This window comes from Lissotriton vulgaris, chromosome 10 (assembly GCF_964263255.1).
Source record: "Lissotriton vulgaris chromosome 10, aLisVul1.2, whole genome shotgun sequence".
Lineage (NCBI taxonomy): Eukaryota > Metazoa > Chordata > Amphibia > Caudata > Salamandridae > Lissotriton > Lissotriton vulgaris.
Genome location: NC_141698.1, coordinates 1,037,948,895 through 1,037,972,017, shown reverse-complemented (window position 1 = coordinate 1,037,972,017; position 23,123 = coordinate 1,037,948,895). Strand labels below are relative to the sequence as shown.

General features: G+C 45.1%; 1 protein-coding gene across 1 annotated transcript in view; it reads right to left on the bottom strand.

Moving 5' to 3' along the window:
• Positions 1–23,123, bottom strand: part of ENTPD3 (ectonucleoside triphosphate diphosphohydrolase 3) — a 140,715-nt gene that overhangs the window by 29,131 nt on the left and 88,461 nt on the right. Inside the window, exons 5-6 of the mRNA XM_086942082.1 lie at positions 19,327–19,486; positions 5,260–5,490 (exon numbers count right to left, since the gene is read on the bottom strand). Of these exons, the coding sequence (XP_086798208.1) occupies positions 5,260–5,490; positions 19,327–19,486 (391 nt within the window). The remainder of the gene's footprint in view (positions 1–5,259; positions 5,491–19,326; positions 19,487–23,123) is intronic.

The following is a 23,123-nucleotide window of genomic DNA, read 5'->3' as shown; positions in this document are numbered from 1 at the left end:
CACACCCACTGCCGTTCCTGAACATAATATGATTACTGTTAATTATGGTGAAAGAATGTTGAGAAAAAGTTATAAAGACAATGTTTTTATTAAGACTTTACACCATGCACACGCCACTACCAACTTGACAGATTGTTGGGTTTGTGGGCTCTTGCCTTCTGCTGCCTATAAGAAAGACAGATTTCTTGCCCTCCCTTTGACGCCAGTGAATAGTTGTGTGGGGTGGTATACTCTCACAGGTCTTGTTAAATATTTCCAGCAGCCAGATTCCCTGACTCCTCGACTGCAGAATAGGGGGTGGACAATGACAATGCGAGTACGCCCTCTGCCTCCATCTTCCCTTGGACGAATATATACTGACGGACGTTTTGACCAGAAATTTATAGAGACATGTGAGAAAAAGTTGGGCCGGTTTCTGACACCAAATGATACTGACAAACTTAGGGAAAGTTTCCTGAAATTGAATGCTTCTCTGTCCTACAGACACCCCCCAAAGGGTAACAACAGCTCCAAGTCTCTGATACCCCTGGCTGTGGTAGGTCCTTCTCCATATTTCTGTATAGAGGGGAGGGGTCCCATCAAAGTCGGTAATAGCTCCTGCAATGTGACTGCTTCGATACGCTTGCCTCTCAGCCCCTCTTTGATTGCCCCACCCAGCATCTATTTTGTGTGTGGAGATAATGGGTACTTATGGTTGCCTGAGGGTTGGGGTGGGGTGTGTTACCTGGCCTATATGATTCCTCCTGTATATGTGGCTCCTTCTGATTACCACAAAACTCATCGTCGATTCCCCAGTCCACAAGAGCAGCCACAAGAGCAGCGTAAAAGGAGGGAACTTCAGGTAGATGACGTTGATCAGACGGACACCTCGTACCAACAATGGACTGATTTTTCTAAGGGTTTGTTACCTTTCTGGGGTCCGATATTTAACAGCAGAGCTATTCGACGACTGTCTAGGGTAATGGAAAAGGTAGTTCTCACCGAAGCTGACATTACGACTAACATATCTGTCGAGATTCAGGCTATGAGATTATTTACGATCCAGAACAGGATGGTGCTTGACGTCATATTAGCCGATAGGGGCGGGGCCTGTCGCGTCATCGGGACATCTTGTTGCGTTTATATACCTGACTCAGCCCCGACTGTTAACTTGGCTGTACAGAAATTACATAGATTAGCGACTGAATTACATCAGGATAATGGGACATGGTCCTTACAGGGGTGGCTCTGGGGTGCCTTCTCTTCCTGGGGTTGGAAAATATTGATGGGTCTGGTTGGTGTGGTGAGTGTAATTCTGACTTGCTGCCTCTGCATATATTGCCTCCCTCCATGTTGTTCAATGTGTGCTACGAATTTACGTCCGAAAAAGAAGTTACCTGGTCAATATACCACTTCTATGATTACTGAAATTCCTGCTGATGCAAGTTGGTTGATGTTTATTGCAGAGGATGTTCTAGACTAAAGAAATAAAGTCCTGCCCCTAGAATGGATGTCGGCACTACCTTTTGCAAATAAATGAGGCTATAGTTAGCCAATGATGCTAAAAGGAGGGTCTGATAGAATTCACTTTTCGATACCCTAATTGCCCTATGATGATGTGCGAGTTAGCATCATATGACTAACTAATGAAGTTCGTATATGCACCTATGCTGAATTACTATTCTTGCTCCTTACTTATGTTCAAATGTACGTGTGACCATATTAGTTTCTTAGCTTAGCCTGTGTGCCACCATTTTGTGTAACCCTCTGTGCCTGCGGGCCCTGCTCGCTCATATGCCCCTCCCGCAGGAATACAGAAATGTACTAAGACAGCAGTTTTCGTTTCTCGGCTTACTGTGGCCGAAACTAACAAGTCTCTTTATCAGTAATGTTCTCATGCCCAGAGACGCCGAAGCCTAGCTCCATGGCCTTGAGTAGAGATAATAATGTATCCCTTGCAGGTGCAGATGCCTGCTGTATGAGAGCATTGTTCACTGGTCTGAGGCTCGGTAACTTTCCACGAGGGGCGTACCCCTCTTTACTGTATTGCATTATAATGTATTGCTGTGATGCAGAGAGTCAGTCCTCTCGTTCGCACTCCTAGGAGTGAGGTCGGACAGGGCCCTCTCATAAGAGTGTTGTTTGGCCTAATAAAGACTTTTGTTTATTCTTCTCCACTGTCCGGCTGACTTCCTATATAGCGACTATAGGTGAGTGCGGTAAGTCACTCGGGTGGATTTGAGCCACGCTTATCAACCTCTGCAACTCACTCGCCTCCTTCTTCCACCGCAAGATCGCCGACATACACAACAGCTTCGGCGCACAGACCACGCACCCAACCACCGAACCAATGCCTGCCATAACCGTACTCTGCAACTGGACCCCGGTCAGCACCAAAGACACCACCCGCACGATGAACACCATCCACTCCGGATCCCCCACCGACCCCTGCCCCCACCACGTCAACAAGGCCGACGCCATCATCGCACCCCATCTGCGGGACATCATCAATGCCTCCTTCCACACTGCCACCTTCCCGGAGAGCTGGAAGCATGCCGAGCTCAGCGCCCTCCTGAAGAAACCAACAGCGGAACCCACCGACCTCAAGAACTTCCGCCCCATCTCGCTCCTCCCTTTTTTCCGGCCAAAGTCATCGAGAAGACCATCAACAGACAGCTCGCCGCCTTCCTCGAGACGAACGGATCCCTTGACTCCTCACAGTCTGGTTTCCGAGCCAACCACAGCACCGAGACCGCCCTGATCGCAGCCACCGATGACATCAGATCCCTGCTCGACAACGGGGAAACAGCGGCCCTCATCCTCCTGGACCTCTCCGCAGCGTTCAACACTGTCTGCCACCGCACCCTAGTGCAGCCCCTCAGCAACATCGGAATCCAAGAGAAGGCTCTGGAGTGGATCATCTCGTTCCTCGCCGGAAGAACCCAGAGAGTCCGCCTCCCCCGTTCAGATCCGAAGCCACCAAAGTCATCTGCGGCGTACCACAAGGATCATAACTCAGCCCAACCCTCTTCAACGTCTACATGAGCCCCCTCGCAGCCATCGCACGCAAACACAACCTCAACATCATCTCCTACCCCGACGATACCCAGCTGATCCTTTCCCTCACCAACGACCCCGCCACCGCCAGAGCTAGTCTGGCTGAAAGACGTCGCCGAGTGGATGAAGAACAGCCGCCTGAAACTGAACTCAGACAAGACGAAGTCCTCATCCTGGTATCATCGCCCTCCGCCTGGGACGATTCCTGGTGGCCCCCTGCCCTGGGCACCACTCCAAAACCAACGGACCATGCACGCAACCTCGGATTCCTCCTGAACTCCTCCCTCTCGATAACCAGACGAGTGAACGCCGTCTCCTCATCATGCTTCAACACCCTGCGCATGCTCCGCAAGATCTTCCGATGGATCCCCACCGAAACCAGGAAGAAGTCACCCAGGCACTCGTCACCAGCCGACTGGACTACGGGAACACCCTCTATGCCGGAACCACAGCCAAACTTCAAAAAAGACTCCAACGCATCCAGAACGCCTCCGCACGACTCATCCTGGACATCCCACGACACAACCACATCTCTGGCCACCTGAGAGACCTGCACTGGCTCCCCATCAGCAAGAGAATATCACGTTCAGGCTCCTCACCCACGCACACAAGGCTCTCCATGACCTGGGCCCAAAGTACCTCAACGACCGCCTGACCTTCTACATGCCCACCCGCCAGCTACGATCGACCAGCCACGCCCTCGCCTCCGTACCACGCATCCGCCGAGCCACGGCCGGAGGAAGATTCTTCTCCTACCTGGCAGCCAAGACTTGGAACTCCCTCCCCATCCACCTTCGGCTGACCCAGGACCACCTCTACTTCAGGAAGCATCTCGAGACCTGGCTGTTCGAGCAGTGACGTATCCCTCTCCCCCAGCGCCTTGAGACCCTCCTGGGTGAGTAGCGCGCTATACAAATGCAGTGATTGATTGATTGATTGCTTAGTGATCATGTCTTATGCCAGAGTCCTGTTGGCATGTGTCATTTATGAGTTGTGGGTGTATCCACAACACAGGGCTGGACACAAGAATCAATATATCTGATGATGTATGCAGCCATTTTGACCAAACTCTAGGAATAATATTTTTTCTACCATCACTACCTTACGAAGTATACTTTGTGAATAGGCCCCAAACATTTAAAATGGGAATAACATGGGAATAAAATATGAATAGTGACATAGAATTACAACAAACCGTAAGATTTTTGTACTTTTGCTAATAGAGAGTTGAGACATTTCAAGGTCAATCCACAAAGCAACAGTAGAGTATTTTGAAAGAGTACTCCTCTAGCATTACTTCCGGCACTCATAAATGCTTTTATGAATCGGTCCCTATGGTCTCTACTCATCTTAAGTTTGGATCACTTGACTGAAACCTTGCCCAGATTTTGTTTCCTCCGATGGCCTTGAAAAATTTAGTTCATCAAATATACTGACGGTTTGTCAGAACTTTGTTTGCTCACAGTAGAACACAGCAATTTCTGATAATCCTCTGTCAGCACAGTTCAAGGCCTGGGCGGAGTTCGCAGAGTTTTACTCAGCGGAACTCTGCGGAGTTCCGCCAGCGGTGGTGTCTGTTAAGTCACTCTGCTCGCACTGATTTTTAGTGTAGGTAGTTAGTCTCATGCTGTAAAATCAGCGCAAACAGCCCTATGAGTCGCACCAGAGGGCGCTGATGCTTTCTGCCACTGAAGTAGACATTCTACTTGAGCAGCCGCTTCCTCAATGCAAGAGGCAGATTCCTCAACGCGAACGGTCCTACCTGCCCCGACCACCCACAATGAGAAATCTCGCAGAGAGCAAGTCTAGCATGTGATTTTTTCTCACGAGTGCTCGCCAACTTAGTTAGCAGAGTTTTTTGGAACTACGCGCTCCGCATGGAGTGGTAATTCTTTGCCCACCCCTACACAGTACTCCCTAAGAGGCTTACTAATGCCCAAAACTGCAAAACACCAAAAGCCAATCTGAGGCAACTATTCTCATTTCAAATATAATGCAGCTCAATAACAAAACTGTGAGTTTAACACGGCGTAACTAGTGGTAAAAAGTTTTTCACGTAGTCAGTGGATGTCAACTTGCTGTGGACCTTGAAATTGATTGGTATTTATTTTAACCATGAACTCACTAATAACAATGCTTTTAACTAATACACAATTTTTCTATATCACAAAAGTTGAGCTGAACAGTTTTAGTCGTAAAGTATGCTTATCTTGCCATACATACCCTAACCAGTGATGCCAGGAAGCGTTTTTCTGCCTCGTCTCTTCCGTAGCACTGGAAGCTGTGAGTGTAGACGTTGTACTGGTACCCGTAGAGTACCACCTCCGTGCTTACATTTGGGTTCTGCTCGGATTCCTCAGGAATGAATGATATTTGGGTGGATGCTCCTCCCAGGTCCATAGCCCCAGTTGTCTCAGCTCCATGAGGATGGACCCATGCCCTCCAGATGTTTTTCTGATAAAAAATAATAAAGATGAGAAATTGTGTTAGCTTTTCTTTGACCTATTAATTAATGGTCACAATGAATTCTAAAAGCTACCACATTACCCCCTTAAACCATAAATGCGCACAAACATACACAAGGAAACCTACGTCTTGACAATTGTTCTACTGAATATCAACTCTCCGAATATCATGGTACAAGAATATCGAGGACAGAATATCGAGAGACGAAATATTGGAAGGTAAGTGCATACAGGGAAGTATACATTTACTGTTGCTAACTCCACATCTACATATCTTGAAGATATATGTACATTGTAGTACATATATGTGGAATTAGGTATAAAAAATCTAGACCTACTAGTTGATATTTTATTTTCTCAATATTTTATCCTTGATAATATGCCCCGTCGATAATCGATAGTTAAGACGCACTCCATCCTGATCCATCAGAACATACACCCTCACAAAGAGCCAACCTGCATGGGACTTTTTTTTACATGAGAACATACCTAACAAGAACCCCAGAACTCTTGATTTGGGTAGACAGTCCCCAATATAGGTCAACAGGATAGGGGCACTGGCATGCTTTTGTGAAGCGGCACACACAACATTGGAGCTTGGGCACTAAGATGCTTTTACTAAAGGGCTGGGGAATGCTTAGGGTAGAGGCATTTACCATGGGATATCATGGTATTAGAATGATAGTCAACTCCCATGAACGCATTGGAAGTCATGATAAAGTAAACTTAGACCCTAATTGTGAGCAGATCAGTAAATGGTCTGATATTTATCTCACTTGATAAAAGTCAACTCTGAGTCTGAATATATCGGGTGTGATAAATCCCACCCAATTACACTTTTTTGGGGAATAACATGAGGATTTTGGTTCTCATCGCATCAATGTCCGCATGTTCTAGTAAATACTAAGCGACATTTTTGGAAGATAAAAAAAGGGTCACTACTGTGACGTATGGTGAGTCTCAAATAAAAAAGGGACTGAGGGAGTTATCAATACAGCAAGAGCAACATGGTGAGATAGGCGATAACGAATAAATATGAATATGTGTTCTAGCATATAGTAAAAGTGATTCTGTGAAAAACATGATGAAAGAGAAGTCGAGGCAGCAATTAACCCCTTGCGTGCGGGGCGTATTCCCCGCATGTGCTGACTCCGCCTTGCGCGGGCAGAGTCATGACGGAACGGTTCCGTCATCAGCACAGCTCAACCGACGCTCATGACGGAACCGTTCCGTCATCAGCGTCGAAGGGGTTAAGGAATATGAACAACAAGAGGTTCGTCAGAACTATGGAAATGGGTATGAAAAATGTAAACAGAAGTGAGCAAATAAAGCAGTAAATTTTACAGTGTGCGATGATTGGAATCATCAGGCTTTTAGTGGAGATTTAGGATAGTGCAGAGGGGAGGGGGACCCACAGTGGATCCCCTTTCCAGAGGGCTGTACATAACCTTCAGCTCACCAATTTCCGCATCAGCAAGTAAATAGGACTTAGCGAGTGAATCGCTCACTGCTGACATCTAGCATGAGTTACAATTCACAGAGTGTGAATTCTGTATAGGGAAATACAGTCTTTAACACTTATTAGGTTAATACATTAGATAACAGTAACATGTTATTCACAGTACTTGCAAATGAACACTTTTATAGAACTTGCTTGCTTGTGGGCAACATGCACCCACCAAAGCGACTGAGACTGATAGATTGCTTTCTCTACTCCCCCGAGTGAAGGTGATAAGAATGAATTGTGTTACTTTCTTCTCAGCAGCGGAGACTATGGTAAGTTCCAATACTCTGCCTCACAAAAAAGACCTAGAATGAACTCCCCCTTCACCTCCAACGAAGCCCGACACTGCCCAAATTCAGAAAGGACCTCAAGACCTGGCTCTTCAAAAGACCCCAACGGAGCTGCTCACCCACCTTGAATGATTGATTGACTCTCCAATTGTCAGAATAGCCTACATTGAGTGTCAGTGCTTTCCTACAGACAAAGAAGGGAGTATGATGGCATTCACTACACTTTCTAGAGTTGAAATATATTCCAATTTCACTCACTTAGCTTGGGAAAACACTGAAAGTCCTGGTGAAGAGCTTGGGACTCATACGTAGATATTACAAGGAGCAGGGACACATTAGAAAACAATATGAGGTGCTAGGATGCATTACCCAACAGAGCGGGGAGCTGGGAATCCTCTGACACTGATCTTCCATTAAAAAGAGGGTGCGGGTCATTTGGGGTTGAATCAGAATCATATTTTCTGTTTGATAAATTACCTACAATTTTAACTAATTTATTGGAACATCTTCAAGGACTTACTTTCAGAGGCCTATTTTGATGTCGGTTGGATGAGGAGTCAGCAGTCCTGCTTCCTTTATTATGATGCGATCGCCTTAACGGCAGTCGTAAAGGGTATTTTTTCTATTGCGGCTGGTGCTGCGGGCTGCAGCCCAAGCTGTAATAGAAAAAATACCTTTTAAAACATCCATGCACTGTGTGGCAGGCAACGTGCGGTGCCTGCCACACGATTCATGGATGTTTGGGGGGCACCACAGGGCAGAGGCAGCTGGGGGACAGGGGGCCTGCTAGTGGCCCCCAAAGTCACTTTCTGACAGCCCTTCCATGCCGGAATGGCCGACATGGAAAGGATGTTCGGGAACAGACATCATAATCCCGCCATTGGTGCCTGGGCCGGCACCACCGCCATTTGGGTATTATCTCTCCGACCGATGCCTCGAAGGGATCTCCGAGGCGTTGGTCTTTCCCCCAGGCCACAGCGATCTGACCAACTGCACCATAATGCGGAGGTCGGAGAGCTGAGTACGAATGTCTGATGGACCGCCACCCACAACCTGTCGTGGCGTTTTGCCAGACATCGTAATAGGCCCCTTAGAATCAACTTTCATATTACAATGAAATAAATCCAAATAACAATACTAAAACATTTAATAGCAAGTAAATAATAAAAATATGCCAAAATATTTAACTAGAGTTATCTTTGAGGTTGTGGTTTGCGTTATGTTTTTAATTAAATACTTTATGTTCATTTAATATGTGAGTAAACGTCAATGTAAATAAATGGATGAAATCCAAGGATTTAATAAAATGTACTAATTGAAATGGATAATGTCTACTGTTTGATTGGAGTTAGGCTTAAGAGTAATCTAATTAAATATCAATGACATATACACTATTTTAATATAACAGAGTGTGCATTTGAGTGAAAAAGATTATGTGCTAAGAGTGATGGAAGATAGTAGTGTGGGGAGGGTCAAATAAATGGTCATTTGAACACTGAAGGCAGGAGATTAATGCATTGGTGTCTGGAAGTAAAGGGGGGAAGGAATAGTAGGGAGAAGTGATGGTGGTACAATCAGTGAATATTCCCTGGGACCACTGATATAGCTTGCCTAATGCTTTGTCTGGTTGTCTTGTTCAGAGTCTGCAGTGCCTAGAAGCACAAGGAGAGCATGTGAGCCACAGGCTGAGGTAGACATCCCTGGAAGCCTGAGAGTCTGTTTGCCCTCAGAGTGTTTTCTGACTGTGTAAATGGGAATTAATAGAATTTAGGCATAACATTTATACCTCATTTGAGGAAACACCATCCACAAAAGCTTCAATTGCAGATTTCCAGAGCATGAGATTCGGTATGTGGAAAGCGTGAAATATTTTTGATATCCATTAGAGAATTGGTGTTAAAAGGTTTGCATTAATTTGAGGAGTGCAAAACTTCCTTCACCCTCACCAGGACCAAGTCTGAGTGTTTTTCATCTCTCCACAAAACTCTCCACCCCAAGCTCATACAAAACCTACACAATGCAATGAAAGGTCTATTCAGCCTTATTCTGCTGGCCTTGCATGCTGGAGAAAGAGAATTGCTTTGGAACTCTTGCGAAAGAAGAAGCAAGCAAGAGAACCTGTCCGGCACCTCTAGAATCCTCACACAAAGCATTAGCTAATTAGAGGCACTTTTAACCGGTAAACAGACATACTATCGAGTCCAAAATATCGATTGGACAAAATATCGAGTAAAAAATATAGACTGGACAAAATATAGACTAGACAAAATGTAGACAACAAAAATATCGACTAATATCGACTAGAATAGCCAAAATATCGAATCAAAAATATAGACTAGACATAATATAGACTAGAAAATATATAGACAACAAAAATATCGAAAATAAGGTAAGTTATTAATATTTAATAATATTTGAGTAATATAAATCTGTAGCGGGTTGTGGGTTTATAGGGGAATAGGGTGGGAAGTAATTTAATTATAAATAATTAATTATGTAAATTTAATGTAATTGTTACTTAAATAATAATTGGTAATTAATTAAAATATAATAGTTAATTAATTAAAAATGATTAATTGATAAATAATTAATTTTTTGTAATTTATTTTCTGTAGCGGGTTGTGTGTTTATAGGGGAATAGGGTGGGAAGTAATTTAATTATAAATAATTAATTATGTAAATTTAATGTAATTGTTAATTAAATAATAATTGGTAAATAATTAAAATATAATTGGTAATTAATTTAAAATAAATAATTGATAAATAATTAATTTTTTTAATTTATTTTCTGTAGCGGGTTGTGTGTTTATAGGGTTCAGGGTCAGTTTTCAGTTTTTGGGTAAAGGGGTATTTTTAGGGTTCAGGGTCAGTTTTCAGTTTTTGGGTAAAGGGGTATTTTTAGGGTTCAGGGTCAGTTTTCAGTTTTTGGGTAAAGGGGTATTTTTAGAGTTCAGGGTCAGTTTTCAGTTTTTGGGTAAAGGGGTATTTTTAGCGTTCAGGGTCAGTTTTCAGTTTTTGGGTAAAGGGGTATTTTTAGGGTTCAGGGTCAGTTTTCAGTTTTTGGGTAAAGGGGTATTTTTAGGGTTCAGGGTCAGTTTTGGGTTTTTTGGTAAAGGGGTATTTTTAGGGTTCAGGGTCAGTTTTGGGTTTTTGGGGTACAGGGATATTTTTAGGGTTCAGGGTCAGTTTAGGGTTTTTGGGGTACAGGCGTACACTTTCTCTACTGTAGCACCCACTGGAGTGGGAATAGTAACTTTTACCCCTACGCTATCCAACGATCTCTGTAATGTAGCACCCACTGGAGTGGTTACATTAAATTTAAACCTTTTTGCTATGCCACTGTAAATATATTCTATATGTTTTATTAATAACATGTATTTATATATATATGTATTATTATTAATTTTTAAATTTACATTAATTATGTAATAATGTTACATTTATTTAATAATTTTAACAATGTTTATATTAAATATATGTAATATTATGATAGTTTTAACTTATTTTAAAGACATTAAAAAATCGATATTTTGACAGTCTATATTTTTAACACTCGATATTTTAAAGTCGATATTTTTGTACTTACCTTAGTGAAGATAGAAAGTCGATATTATGTCCCTCGATATTTTGTCATCGATATTTTGGGAACTCGATATTTTGGTAGTAGATATTATTTCAGTGATCACTTTTAACCACCTGCTTCTTCTAAACTTTCTTCTTGTTCACTGTGTAGATCCAACTGGCTTATCGAATGTTGTGTAACCTAGTTGCATAAAGTATTTAGACCGGTGATATGTTATAATATTACCAATTACTGCATCACACAGTGGCTCCTCCACTAAGGAGCCATGTAAAAAGGAAAATGAAAACGATAATAACTAACAGAAACATGTCTAACAAGCGACTCTGTGGCAATTCCTGCTTTGGCCCTCCCCTCGGGTTACTCCTTGCTTGCCCAGAATAGACCCTGTGGCAGGGGTGGAGGCCTAGCAGTGATATTCAAATCAGCCTTCTCCTGCACCCTATCACCCCACGATATCCCGGACTGTGAATGTGCGCTGTTCAAAATCTGTCTATCACACACGTTCACCTTCTCTGGGCTTCTTATATACCACCTTCCAGGACCATCAAGAGCTTTTGAAGAGGCCCTCGTGCTCTCTACATCCACACTTGCCCTGGAGGCAGCCAATTTCAGTATTTTGGGAGATTTGAATTTGCACCTTGACTCCCAGGAAATCACCAACTTCTTGGGGGACATGGAGGCTTGTCAACTAATGCAAATAGTGGTGGGTCTACCTCATCTAGCTGGCCACCTTTTGGACCCTGTATTTTCTAACATTCATCCCGTTGTAGCCCATGTCCCTCTTCAGCTAGCCTGGACAGACCATTTTCTTATCCATGTGAGTTTTGACCTTGCTGACGCCCCTTTGCAGACTCCCCACCACACCATCATGAAACAACTGTGGCATAAGCTGGACGCATCTGGCTTTGCGTCCAGCTTAAAAGCCTCCTGCCCAGTATGGCCTACCGATCTGGAGGAAGCTGATAAGGTTTATAGGAGTTGGATTAATAGCACACTAGATGGCGGCATTCCTAAGAAATGGATTTGTGCTAAGTGTACACAATCTCACGCTTGGTTTAACGAGTCCTTGAGGCAGGAAAAAAAACAATGCAAATCCTTGGATCGCTCTTGGAGACGCTTCTATGACCCCACAGCAAAACAAATCTATAGGCTGGCAATCAAAGCCTACCATAACTTGTCCGAAAGGCCAAAGCTGCATTTTATACCAATTTAATCACTTCTAGCTCTAAACCCTCCAAAACCATTTTTTCTCTCATTAATGATATGACGAAACCTATAGCAGCTACCAATAATATAATTTCTTCCAACCAGCATTGTGAAGCTCGAGCCCAGTACTTTATCAATAAAATTGACTGTATTTATACTACCCTCGATGTCCGCAGGGTGGTATCTAAACCCCGGCCATTTATCAATATCCCAGACTCCTCCCCTGATTACAAGCCCTACCCCACTGTCCTGCAAAGACATGGAAACTCTCTCCAATAAGGTGAAATCCGGCTCTCCTGCCGACCCTGTTAAACCGGATATCTTCGATGAAGTTCCAAGACTGTCTCCTGACAGAGGGGAGGGCACTGATTAATGGATCACTTCAGTCAGTGGTGCTTCCTAAATCCTGGAAACACGCTAAGGTTGTTCCAATTCTGAAGAAGTCCACACTGGATGGATCGGCCCCTGAGAATTTACGGCCCATCTCATTGCTAACTTACCTGGCGAAGGTCATGGAATCCCATGTTAACACCATCCTTACCAAGTATCTGGAGGAAAATGAGATTGTGGACAAGTCAAAAAATGGGTTTGGGCCTAATCATAGCACGGAATCCGCTTTGTTGGCAGTCACAGAGCAGCTGAGGGCGGCACTGGATGAGGGCAGCACCACAGCATTGGTGCTGCTTGATCTGAGCGCGGCCTTCGACACGGTCTCCTATGAGATCTTGCTCCATCGACTCGGGGAGATTGGGGTCAGTGGAACGGCCTGGGGCTGGTTTGTATCTTTTCTATCTGAGCGCTCTTTCCAGATCTATGCCCCCCCCTACCAGCCCAATACTCACCCCCTCAATGGTGGTGTCCCTCAAGGCTCTGAGCCATACATTTTTTAACGTGTACGTCCGCCCTTTGGCCCTCCTGGCCAAGGCCCGGGAGATTAATATGCTTTCCTATGCGGACGACACGCAGCTGCTCTTCACCTTCTCCAAAAACCCCGGCCAAGACCAACAGAGGTTCCAGGAGGATATCATGGCAATCTCAGAATAGCTGGTGGAAAACTACCTCCAAATTAATTCTTCTAAAACGGAGGTTCTCCTGTTTGGGAGAGACTTGCATAAATGGGATTACCAATGGTGGCCCACTGCGCTCGGTCCTCCTCCCCAGCCAAAAAACTCAGCCTGATGGATAACTCTCTCTCCTTTGAACTGCATGCCAAAAAAAGTGGCTGGCACTTGCTTTGGCCACTTGCGTGGGCTGAAACCCATTTTAGGATTCTTTGCCGCTCCCATCCGTCAGGTGATCATTCAATCAGTAGTCCTGTCTCGCCTGGACTACTGCAACAGACTTTTATTGGGTACAAACAAAACAGTCACGAAGAGATTGCAACTCCGCCCGCACTCTCCTTGTCCTCCCTAAACATTGTCACACTTCCTACCTCCTGTGTCGGCTACACTGGCTTCCGATCGAATGGAGAATTCATTTTAAAACTCTCTGTACCATTCATAAGATTCTGTACAACCAGGGCCCCCAGATTCTGCAGGGGCTATGCTCATTGTCTGTACCAACACGGGCTCTGCGCTCTGCAGACTTGCATCTGGCCTGCACACCCAGGGTGCGCAGGAGCAGAGCGGGCGAGCGCTCTTTCAGTCCCCTGGCTCCTGCCCTCTGGAATTCTATCCCAATCTCCGTCCGCCACACCCAAAATCACCTGGCTTTCAGAAAACAGATTAAAACCTGGTTATTCTCCTCCATCTAGCCGGGGACGCCTGTGCTGGGCACCTTTGTCCTGTGGCGCCTACACTTTGGACATTTCCGGGCTGTCCTTCTCTTAGCCTTCACCTTCCATCTATGTTGCCCTGTTCTGCTAGCGCTGGGACGCCCCGTTGCTGGGGTAGCCATGCGCTATATAAGTCTATTTAACATAACATAACATAACATAACATAACATAACATAACATAACATAACATAACATAACATAACATAACATTATCATTTTCATTTTCCTCTCTGCTTGGGTGAGGGGCGGGTGGGCATGGCTGGCCAGTGCAGGAGGCAGAGGACGAGTGTAAAGCACACTGTAAAGTGCGCATGACCGCTTAACTGGCCCAAAAGGGCTAGTCAAATGGTCATGTGCACTTCGCATCTTACCCACCAGGCTGCAATGCACAGCCTGGTGGTGAACATGAAAAGCCTCCAATCCCCTGTATGACCAACGAGCAACAGCACTTAGACCAATCACAATGCTGCTTAAGGCAGCGTTGTGATTGGACAGGGAGGAGCTTCCTGTTGCCGTAAGGAGATGGAGAAGAGGACCCGGCAGCATTCAGGTAAGTGAGTTAAAAAAAATATATGTTCCATTCACCTCTTCGCTCCCCTCACCACCCGTGCCTAGTAGCAGCCGCTACTGCTACCACTACATTGCTACCGCTACATCTTGTCTCACTACATAGGCCAATTAAGTTTTATTAGTTTTGTACAATTACATCTACCCCGACTTCTTCAACCCTATTGGAAAGTTACTTTTAACATTAACGTTTTTAGCTTAATTATTTTTCTTAATTGTACTACCTTTTTCATTTGTGCCATTCAAATGTTTTCTTATTATGTACCCCTAGCCTTTAAATATATTCATTATTTTGCATTTGCATTAAAGTAATCTGCTGACATTTAAATGTATGTAATTAATTAGTAATGTATTTTATTTAATTGTCTAACCGTTCTTTTTTGTTTATTTTACGAAGATATAGTTAAACTAAATGAACATTGAATGAATGAATGACTGAAGTAGCATTTATAGAGCGCATGGCTACTCATGGGCATCCCAGCGCTATTCTCACACATCCGGTTACTGTTGTTTTTAACTGTTTAAATGTTTCATATCAATACACCAACTTTAGTTTTTAATACAAACATTGTATATCCCTTATATGATTATGTTATATTTTATTTATGTCTTAACAACTAGGAGATTAATTGCCCTGTAACATTATTTTAATACCGGTTTGGAATTTAGTAATTACCAAATGGAGGCTTTTTAGTTTGGTTTTTAGTTTTGGTTTTTATTTTAAAAAATTGTTAATTGAATTTTAAAATATTGGTAATGTGACGTATTATTGAATATGCATTGTACGCTGAATTGCACTTTTATGATCTTATTTTTTAAGATCGAATAAAGTTGATTGATGATGATAATGTTAATGTAAAAAGCAGAGGTCACTTTTAAAAAAGTTAGGTAAATTGCTAATATTTTTTTAAAATAATCAATTGATAAGCTTTGTATCTATTTTGTTTTATTTGCATTAATAACTTAACCTTTACCTTCCTATGTATTTGTATGTGTTATCTTAACATTTGTTTTTACATTTTAAATCTTTATTTAATATAATATGTAATTTATACGAATAACACATGCCCCGAAATAAATTATTTTACTGTGACAATGTAGTTTGACACGTCATCCATAATCTAATTGTTTTGTCAGTGTAGTGGGGCTATGTAAAGGTCAAGGATATATTTTCAGACCCTTTGCTGACTTTTTAGGTTTTGCCTGGCGAAAGCTGCGCTCTGCGCAGCTTTTTCGCGCAGGCGAAAACCTGATGAGAACTGTAGTGTGGCTTTGGGTCGTCCCTCGTCATTCATTGGCTGGCTCCATAAATGGAGCCTAGCCATTGGACGAGGGGCCTGTCCGTCAATGCCGGACCAGACACGGGGGCGTTCCCGACATTCTTTGGCTTTTGCCGACGTCACGCGACGCCGGGAACACCCCCGAATCTGTCCCGGCATTGAGCCGGCACCCTTTCCTGCTTGCGTGAGTGCTTTGCCGTCCGTGTCCCCTCCCGCCCCCCGCCCCCCGTAGAGTCCGTAGCTCCCTGCTCCGGCAGGCTCCCTCTCGGCGCTTCTCCACTCGCTCCCAGCTCTCCGCCCTCTCCCTCTCTCTGCCTTCCGTCTCCCCTCCCGTCCCCTGCAGTCTCCGTCGCCGGCCTCCTCTGCTCCGGCAGGCTCCCTCTCGGCGCTTCTCCACTCGCTCCCAGCTCTCCGCCCTCTCCCTCTCTCTGCCTTCCGTCTCCCCTCCCGTCCCCTGCAGTCTCCGTCGCCGGCCTCCAGTCTCCTCCTCCCCGCAGCGCCCCCCGCGCTCCCGTCAGCCGGATGGTTGTCTCCGGGGCCGGCGGAGGCGGGCCCAGCATGTTCCAGGGATGATGGTGGGCTCCGGGCAGGCTCCGGACAGCAGCAGGTTCCCGCTGCATCACCTGGTCTGGAGGAACCGACCCCTGGAGCTGGAGAAGGAGCTCAGCGCGCGGCAGGTGGGTGAGCGCGAGGGGAGGGCGGGGCGCGGCCACAAGCCGCTCGACCTCCCGAGTATGCTACAGGACATATTACCTTGCCGCCCGTTCTTTTATTGTCCAAACGGACGCGAGTTTCGGGTCCTAAACAGGATTAGGCTGTTGGCTATGGGGTTAGAGGCTAGTACCCTCTCTGCGTAATCCCGCCCTTCCGCTCTTGCAAACGGATATAGTTATTAGTTATTCGTATGGTCACGTACTGGTCGAGTGGGATACGGTGAGGGCATGTTCTTGTGGGGGGTTTGCAGTTAAATGGGGCTTGTTTGTTTAAAACGGGGGTAAGGAATGGTGAAGGTTCCTGCATGGAAACCGACTGTGGGCATCATGGGATTTGTAGTCTGTCCTCAAGTACCTTGTTAAGACGCGGGCAGTTTGTAAAAAAAAAAAAACTGACCTTTTCTGCTCGCGTATTTACTAAGTCCACATTGGTTACTCAATACTTTCTAGATCTTTATATTCGTCGGAAAGTAAGGCAGGACGTTTCCTAATCAACGCAGATCCCATAACTTCCGCATCACACCGGTGCGAAGTGGAAACTGGATCACGTTTTGTCCACAGGATGTTTCATACCGGGGTGAATAAACGTATATTTTATACGAATGGCGAACCTCTAGTATTTATTTGTTCTTTAAACGGCACAAAAGCAACTCTACTTCCGGGTTGATTCTTAATATTCGTGTATACTTTACGTGGATTTTTCGTGTGGAAATGGACGGGTGTCACTGGGTGGGTACTTGGGCTCAACTGTGCAGATGCAGAGCGTAATATTTCAAATCGATCCAGTATCTTTGCATTTACATAATGTCTTTTCTAGGTATGGTGACTTGAAACTAAAATAAACGTGATCCGAATTAAGGGTCTGTATACATTTTGTGGCTCAAGATAATTGGGCTGTCAGCTTGTGGGTGTCTTTTGCACGTGTGTGCCCCTGTTGTCTGCTTGTGCCTCTGTGTGCCCCTGTTGTCTGCTTGTGCCTCTGTGTGCCCCTGTTGCCTGCTTGTGCCTCTGTGTGCCCCTGTTGCCTGCTTGTGCCTCTGTGTGCCCCTGCTTGTGCCTCTGTGTGCCCCTGTTGTCTGCTTGTGCCTCTGTGTGCCCCTGTTGTCTGCTTGTGCCTCTGTGTGCCCCTGTTGCCTGCTTGTGCCTCTGTGTGCCCCTGTTGCCTGCTTGTGCCTCTGTGTGCCCCTGCTTGTGCCTCTGTGTGCCCCTGTTGCCTGCTTGTGCCTCTGTGTGCCCCTGCTTGTGCCTCTGTGTGCCCCTGTTGCCTGCTTGTGCCTCTGTGTGCCCCTGTTGCCTGCTTGTGCCTCTGTGTGCCCCTGTTGCCTGCTTGTGCCTCTGTGTGACCCTGTTGCCTGCTTGTGCCTCTGTGTGCCCCTGTTGCCTGCTTGTGCCTCTGTGTGCCCCTGTTGCCTGCTTGTGCCTCTGTGTGCCCCTGTTGCCTGCTTGTGCTCTGTGTGCCCCTGTTGCCTGCTTGTGCCTCCGTCTGCCCCTGTTGCCTGCTTGTGCCTCCGTCTGCCCCTGTTGCCTGCTTGTGCTGTGTTGGTGTGTGTGGAGGGCTCTGTGTGGCTGTGTGTGTAGGAAGCTTTGTGTGGCTGTGTGTGTGGAGGGCTCTGTGTGGCTGTGTGTGTGGGGGGCTCTGTGTGGCTGTGTGTGCGGGGCTCTGTGTGGGGGTGTGTGTGGGGCGGCTCTGTGTGTGAGAGAGAGAGATTTGTTTAAATACCAGGATAATTGCCGGCAGCAGCACCCTTGCCGTGTAATGCCTTGTACTACATCTGTGTTAGCAGTCGCCTCAGGCTGTTGTTTTTTTTTATGCAGGGGACGGGATTTGATCATGCCCATTACGCCGTATTGCTTTTCAAAGGCAACTGTTGCAGAGCCAAGTGGGCTGTTGAAAATTGTGTTTTCTCCACCTGCCCCGTTGCCTGCTTGTGCCTCCGTTTTTGTGCCCCTGTTGCCTGCTTGTGCCCCTGTTGCCCGCTTGTGCCTCCTTGTGCCCCTGTTGCCCGCTTGTGCCTCTGTGTGCCCCTGTTGTCTGCTTGTGCCTCTGTGTGCCCCTGTTGCCTGCTTGTGCCTCTGTGGGCCCCTGTTGCCTGCTTGTGCCTCTGTGGGCCCCTGTTGCCTGCTTGTGCCTCTGTGTGCCCCTGTTGCCTGCTTGTGCCTCCGTCTGCCCCTGTTGCCTGCTTGTGCCTCCGTCTGCCCCTGTTGCCTGCTTGTGCTGTGTTGGTGTGTGTGGAGGGCTCTGTATGGCTGTGTGTGTAGGAAGCTTTGTGTGGCTGTGTGTGTGGAGGGCTCTGTGTGGCTGTGTGTGTGGGGGGCTCTGTGTGGCTGTGTGTGTGGGGGGCTGTGTGTGCGGGCTCTGTGTGGGGGTGTGTGTGGGGCGGCTCTGTGTGTGTTTGTGTGTGTCATTTGCGATAGATAAAGCTAGTGGCATTGTAAATGACAATGCCATTTATTTATGTTAAAAAAACATAAATAAAAATAATGTCAAGAGCAATGCCAATAGCTCTAACTTTAACAAAGGCAAAACCATTGCATTGTAAATGCTTGTTTCCATTGCTTTAAATTAATTTGTGGAGGAGCCATACTGATGGTTGCTCCCAATTGAAATTCAGACGTGAGAATCTCTTGGCACTTTCAGTCTACTAGGACTCATTTTTACAAAAACTTTCATATAACGTTCTCATTCAATCTTTGGCCTCTCACAGACGTCCATCGAGGGCGCTGATCAGTGCTAGTAGTGGTTTTAGATAAATGGATAATTGTCCATGATAGGTTGGACCACAGGCCCCACGTTATCCATAGAACACTGCCCATATTGTAACATGCAGCCTCACCTCAAATAAAAAAATCATTGATGGAGGTGAATACACCCAAAAGATGATAAAACATGCAGATTCTTTCACAAACCTCCAGGAAGTTCCCCATTAAATAGTTGGCGGTAATCCATCCGTACACACCTTCCTCCTGCCCAGTAATGATCTGCGCTCCCCTAAAGTCGAAGGGTTGGTTGTTGAAGAAGGAGTGGATGCTGGAGAGCACCCCATCTGCAGCACTCCAGTTCTGTGATCTAAGCAGAAACAGTGGATAAACAGATACATTATCACCCCATCACAACTCCTCTAGACATTCCTCATAATGGGGCTGACTACAGAAGAAGCCAAACTGCTGACAACTGTAAATTACATCTACACCAGTTCTTTCTGATTACCCAATTGATGAAACCAGTGTTGCAATGAAGCATAATAAGAACATCATAAGCTAGAAACATAGGCAGATGGAATGCACAAAAAAGAGGAACGTATATGTTAATGTTATTGTTAAAATCGGATTTATATAGCGCTCAGCTACTCCGAGGAGTGTCCCGGCGCTTTAAAATACCCGATGCAGAGGTCAAAATGAACAACGTGAAAATGTGTTTTGACATACAATTACAAATAAACTCATAATAATCAAACATCAATACAAACTAATGAAATGTCACAAAGAACAATCAATATATACACAATACGAAATACAAAGTTATCATACAAAATGATAAATTAGACAACTAGCACCCTTATATTTAGGATAAATCAATTCCTCTGAAATATCAGGGACACAAGGGGGTGTATTTGCAATATTTAACCAAGGAGTTGAGTTCCTTTGTCTGCCTATGTCAAAACACATTTTCACGTTGTTCATTTTCACTGTGTAAGTACTAATGTGGTATTTCGTTTAGTTGACTATGTGTTCTTTTTGTGATCAAAATATTAATAAAAAAAAATAATGAAATAAAAGGCAGAAATTACTGCTAAGGTAAACGTATTAGTTTGCGTTCATCTTACTTCATATGAATAAGAGTTGTGAAGTCACTAGAGACATAGGTAATTTTTTTCTTATGTAGTATAACTGGCCCTACCTACCCTCTAATCCTTTGGGCCAAACCCCTCCTTTTTTGACAATGAATGTCATATCGGCATAAGAAACAGTTATGAAAGAATTGTATTGGATAATAGAATCTTTGTTCCGTCTATGACTCATCACTAAATCTGAGAAGAAGGGGTTATGTAGGTGTGGGTGGAAATATGTGTTATCTTCCTACAGGAATATCCTAATTATTGAATTTACATCATGCTTTTATAGCAAATAGAGCGTTTTACACTTCCTATCGTTTATTCCCAATGAAGAATATTTTTTCACTTTATTGCATTTTATTTGAGTCGCTCAATTGTCATGAGAATGTGATTAATTCATAAAAGAGATACATGATTGAGCATATACTTGTATATATGAGGTACAACATTAGCCATGGTTTAGGCAAATGCTTAAATTAGTCACATTTCCCTAATAATGTCATAATAGAAGCATTTTAGTTTATTATTCCAAGTATTTAGCTTCTAAAAACATTTAACATACTAAACTTTCCGGACGGATGTATTTTACAACGTTTGCGAAATTAAATACTTTGACCTTTCTCTTTAAAGTCAAATACTTTTTAGGGACACCTGATCTATCTCTCAGAATTCAATCAGATCTGATTCAATCTCTACTCACCCCTTGCAGACACTTGATAGTAATACGAGTGGTCGAAGAACACATATTGGGTTAAGGAGGATTGGGCGGTCCTAATGATACTGATACAATGTGCATTAGAGCACCAGAGAGTGGGACCAGAGTAGACAGAGGATGGATCTGTGGAAGCTACGCTCCGCCTGTTACTGGCTCAGAGTTAGTCACATCACCTTAGATGTATGAGACATTACATTGCACGCCCCAAATGGCGATGCAGCGTGTGCAATGTCATTCATTTAGTTTATTTATTTAGTTGCTTAACTCCGTTTGGCCATATGCTGGAGTTTACTAACCCCCACCCTGGCCCTCCCCCGTCCTGCAGCACTCCCTCGAGGAGCCGCCACTGCTCCCAGCCCATTATCGTTACTGGACCTACTAGTGGTATTTATAGCAGAGATGCTTCCATTTTGCCTTTTAGATACTGACTTTAGGTATTCAGAAGTACTTAAAAAGTTCCTGTTGTTGTTATTCTGATAGATGTTCTTGTTCTCTGTTAGGGGCTTCCTTGCTGTAGTCCTATAATCACGTGTGATGTCTAGGGATCCAAAGGATACTTAATGCTCTTTGAATGCAACAATAAGCTCCAGGGAGACTTAGTCACATCTTTACTTACTCCTTTATGTATTCACAGATATACATCTCCAGCAGTCTTCTAGGCCCAGGTCATGAACAGCAGCTTGTTATGTCATTTTATGCATGTATTTGGAAAGCACACTATCACCCGCGAGGGTATCCTCAATCAATCATCAATCAGGAGTTTGTTAAAGCGCGACTACTCACCCGTAAGGGTCTCAAGGCGCTAGGGGTGGGGGGGGTGCAGGTTCCATTCCATCAAGGAGGGGGTCTGTCGAAGAGCCAGGTTTTGAGGTTTCTTGCGAAGATGGGGAGCGATGTTTTCTGTCTGAGGTGGAGCGGAAGGGCGTTCCATGCTTTGGCCGCGAGGAAGGAGAAGGAGCGGCCTCCCGATCTGGTCTTTCTGGTGCGGGGGACCACGGCGTAGGAAAGCTGGGCTGATCGTAGGATCCTTTGGGGTGCGTGGAATTTGAGTCGGCTGTTCAGGTATGCTGGTCCGGTGCCATGGAGGGCCTTGTGTGCGTGGGTGAGCATCTTAAAGGTGATTCTCGCCTCGACGGGGAGCCAGTGGAGTGTGCGCAGGTGCTGGGAGATGTGGCAGTGTTTTGGCAGGTTGAGGACCAGTCTTGCGGCGGCGTTCTGGATGTTCTGTAGCTTGCGGATGAGGTTTTTGTTTATTCCGGCGTAGAGTGCGTTGCCGTAGTCGAGTCTGCTGGTGACCAGGGCGTGAGTGACTGTCTTTCGGTGTTCAAGGGGGATCCATTTGAAGGTCTTACGAAGGAGGCGGAGGGTGTGGAAGCAGGAAGATGAGACAGAGTTGATCTGGCGGTCCATTTTGAGCTCGGAGTCCAGGATGATTCCCAGGTTGCGTGCGTGGTCTGTGGGGGTTGGCGGGTTTCCGAGGGCGGTGGGGCACCAGGTGTCGCTCCAGGCGTCGGGGTTTGGGCCCATGATGAGTACTTCTGTTTTGTTAGTGTTTAGTTGAAGGCAGCTGTTTTTCATCCATTTGGCGTTGGCTTCCATGCCTTCTCGAAAGTTGAGCAAAGTGCCTATGGTAGGTTGGTTAATGAAAAATATAATGTGTAATCTTTTTCACATTCTGTTTTTTACCTTCGACCCTCTATCAATTATTTAAGGTCTTTTTGAAGTACATATCAATTAAGTTTGGTACAATAGTGGAGTTACCCGTTTTTTTTTTTGCATTAAACTAATTACATCAACTTACTTAGTATTTTTTGGTGGTGCTTACCTAAGACGATGGAGTTGCTCGAAATTTGGTTTTCATCTAAAAGTAGTGTTGTTGATGTAGCGAACCACTGATGTGAGGATAGCCATATAGTAGGGATATGCCGAACACTTCTGTACAATTAATATTAGTGTTCTTTCTGGAACATCATATGTCAACAAATGCAATTCCAATCCATCAGTCACAAAGAATAAAGAAATATTTCTAGAGTAACCACCACACTAGGTATATAGGTGCAGTGGGATAGTGGCATCATGTCTGCACAGGTCTTTATACTTGAGTAGCTGCATCAGGTGTGTGGGTGCAGTGGGACAGCAGCCCACTATCTGCCCCC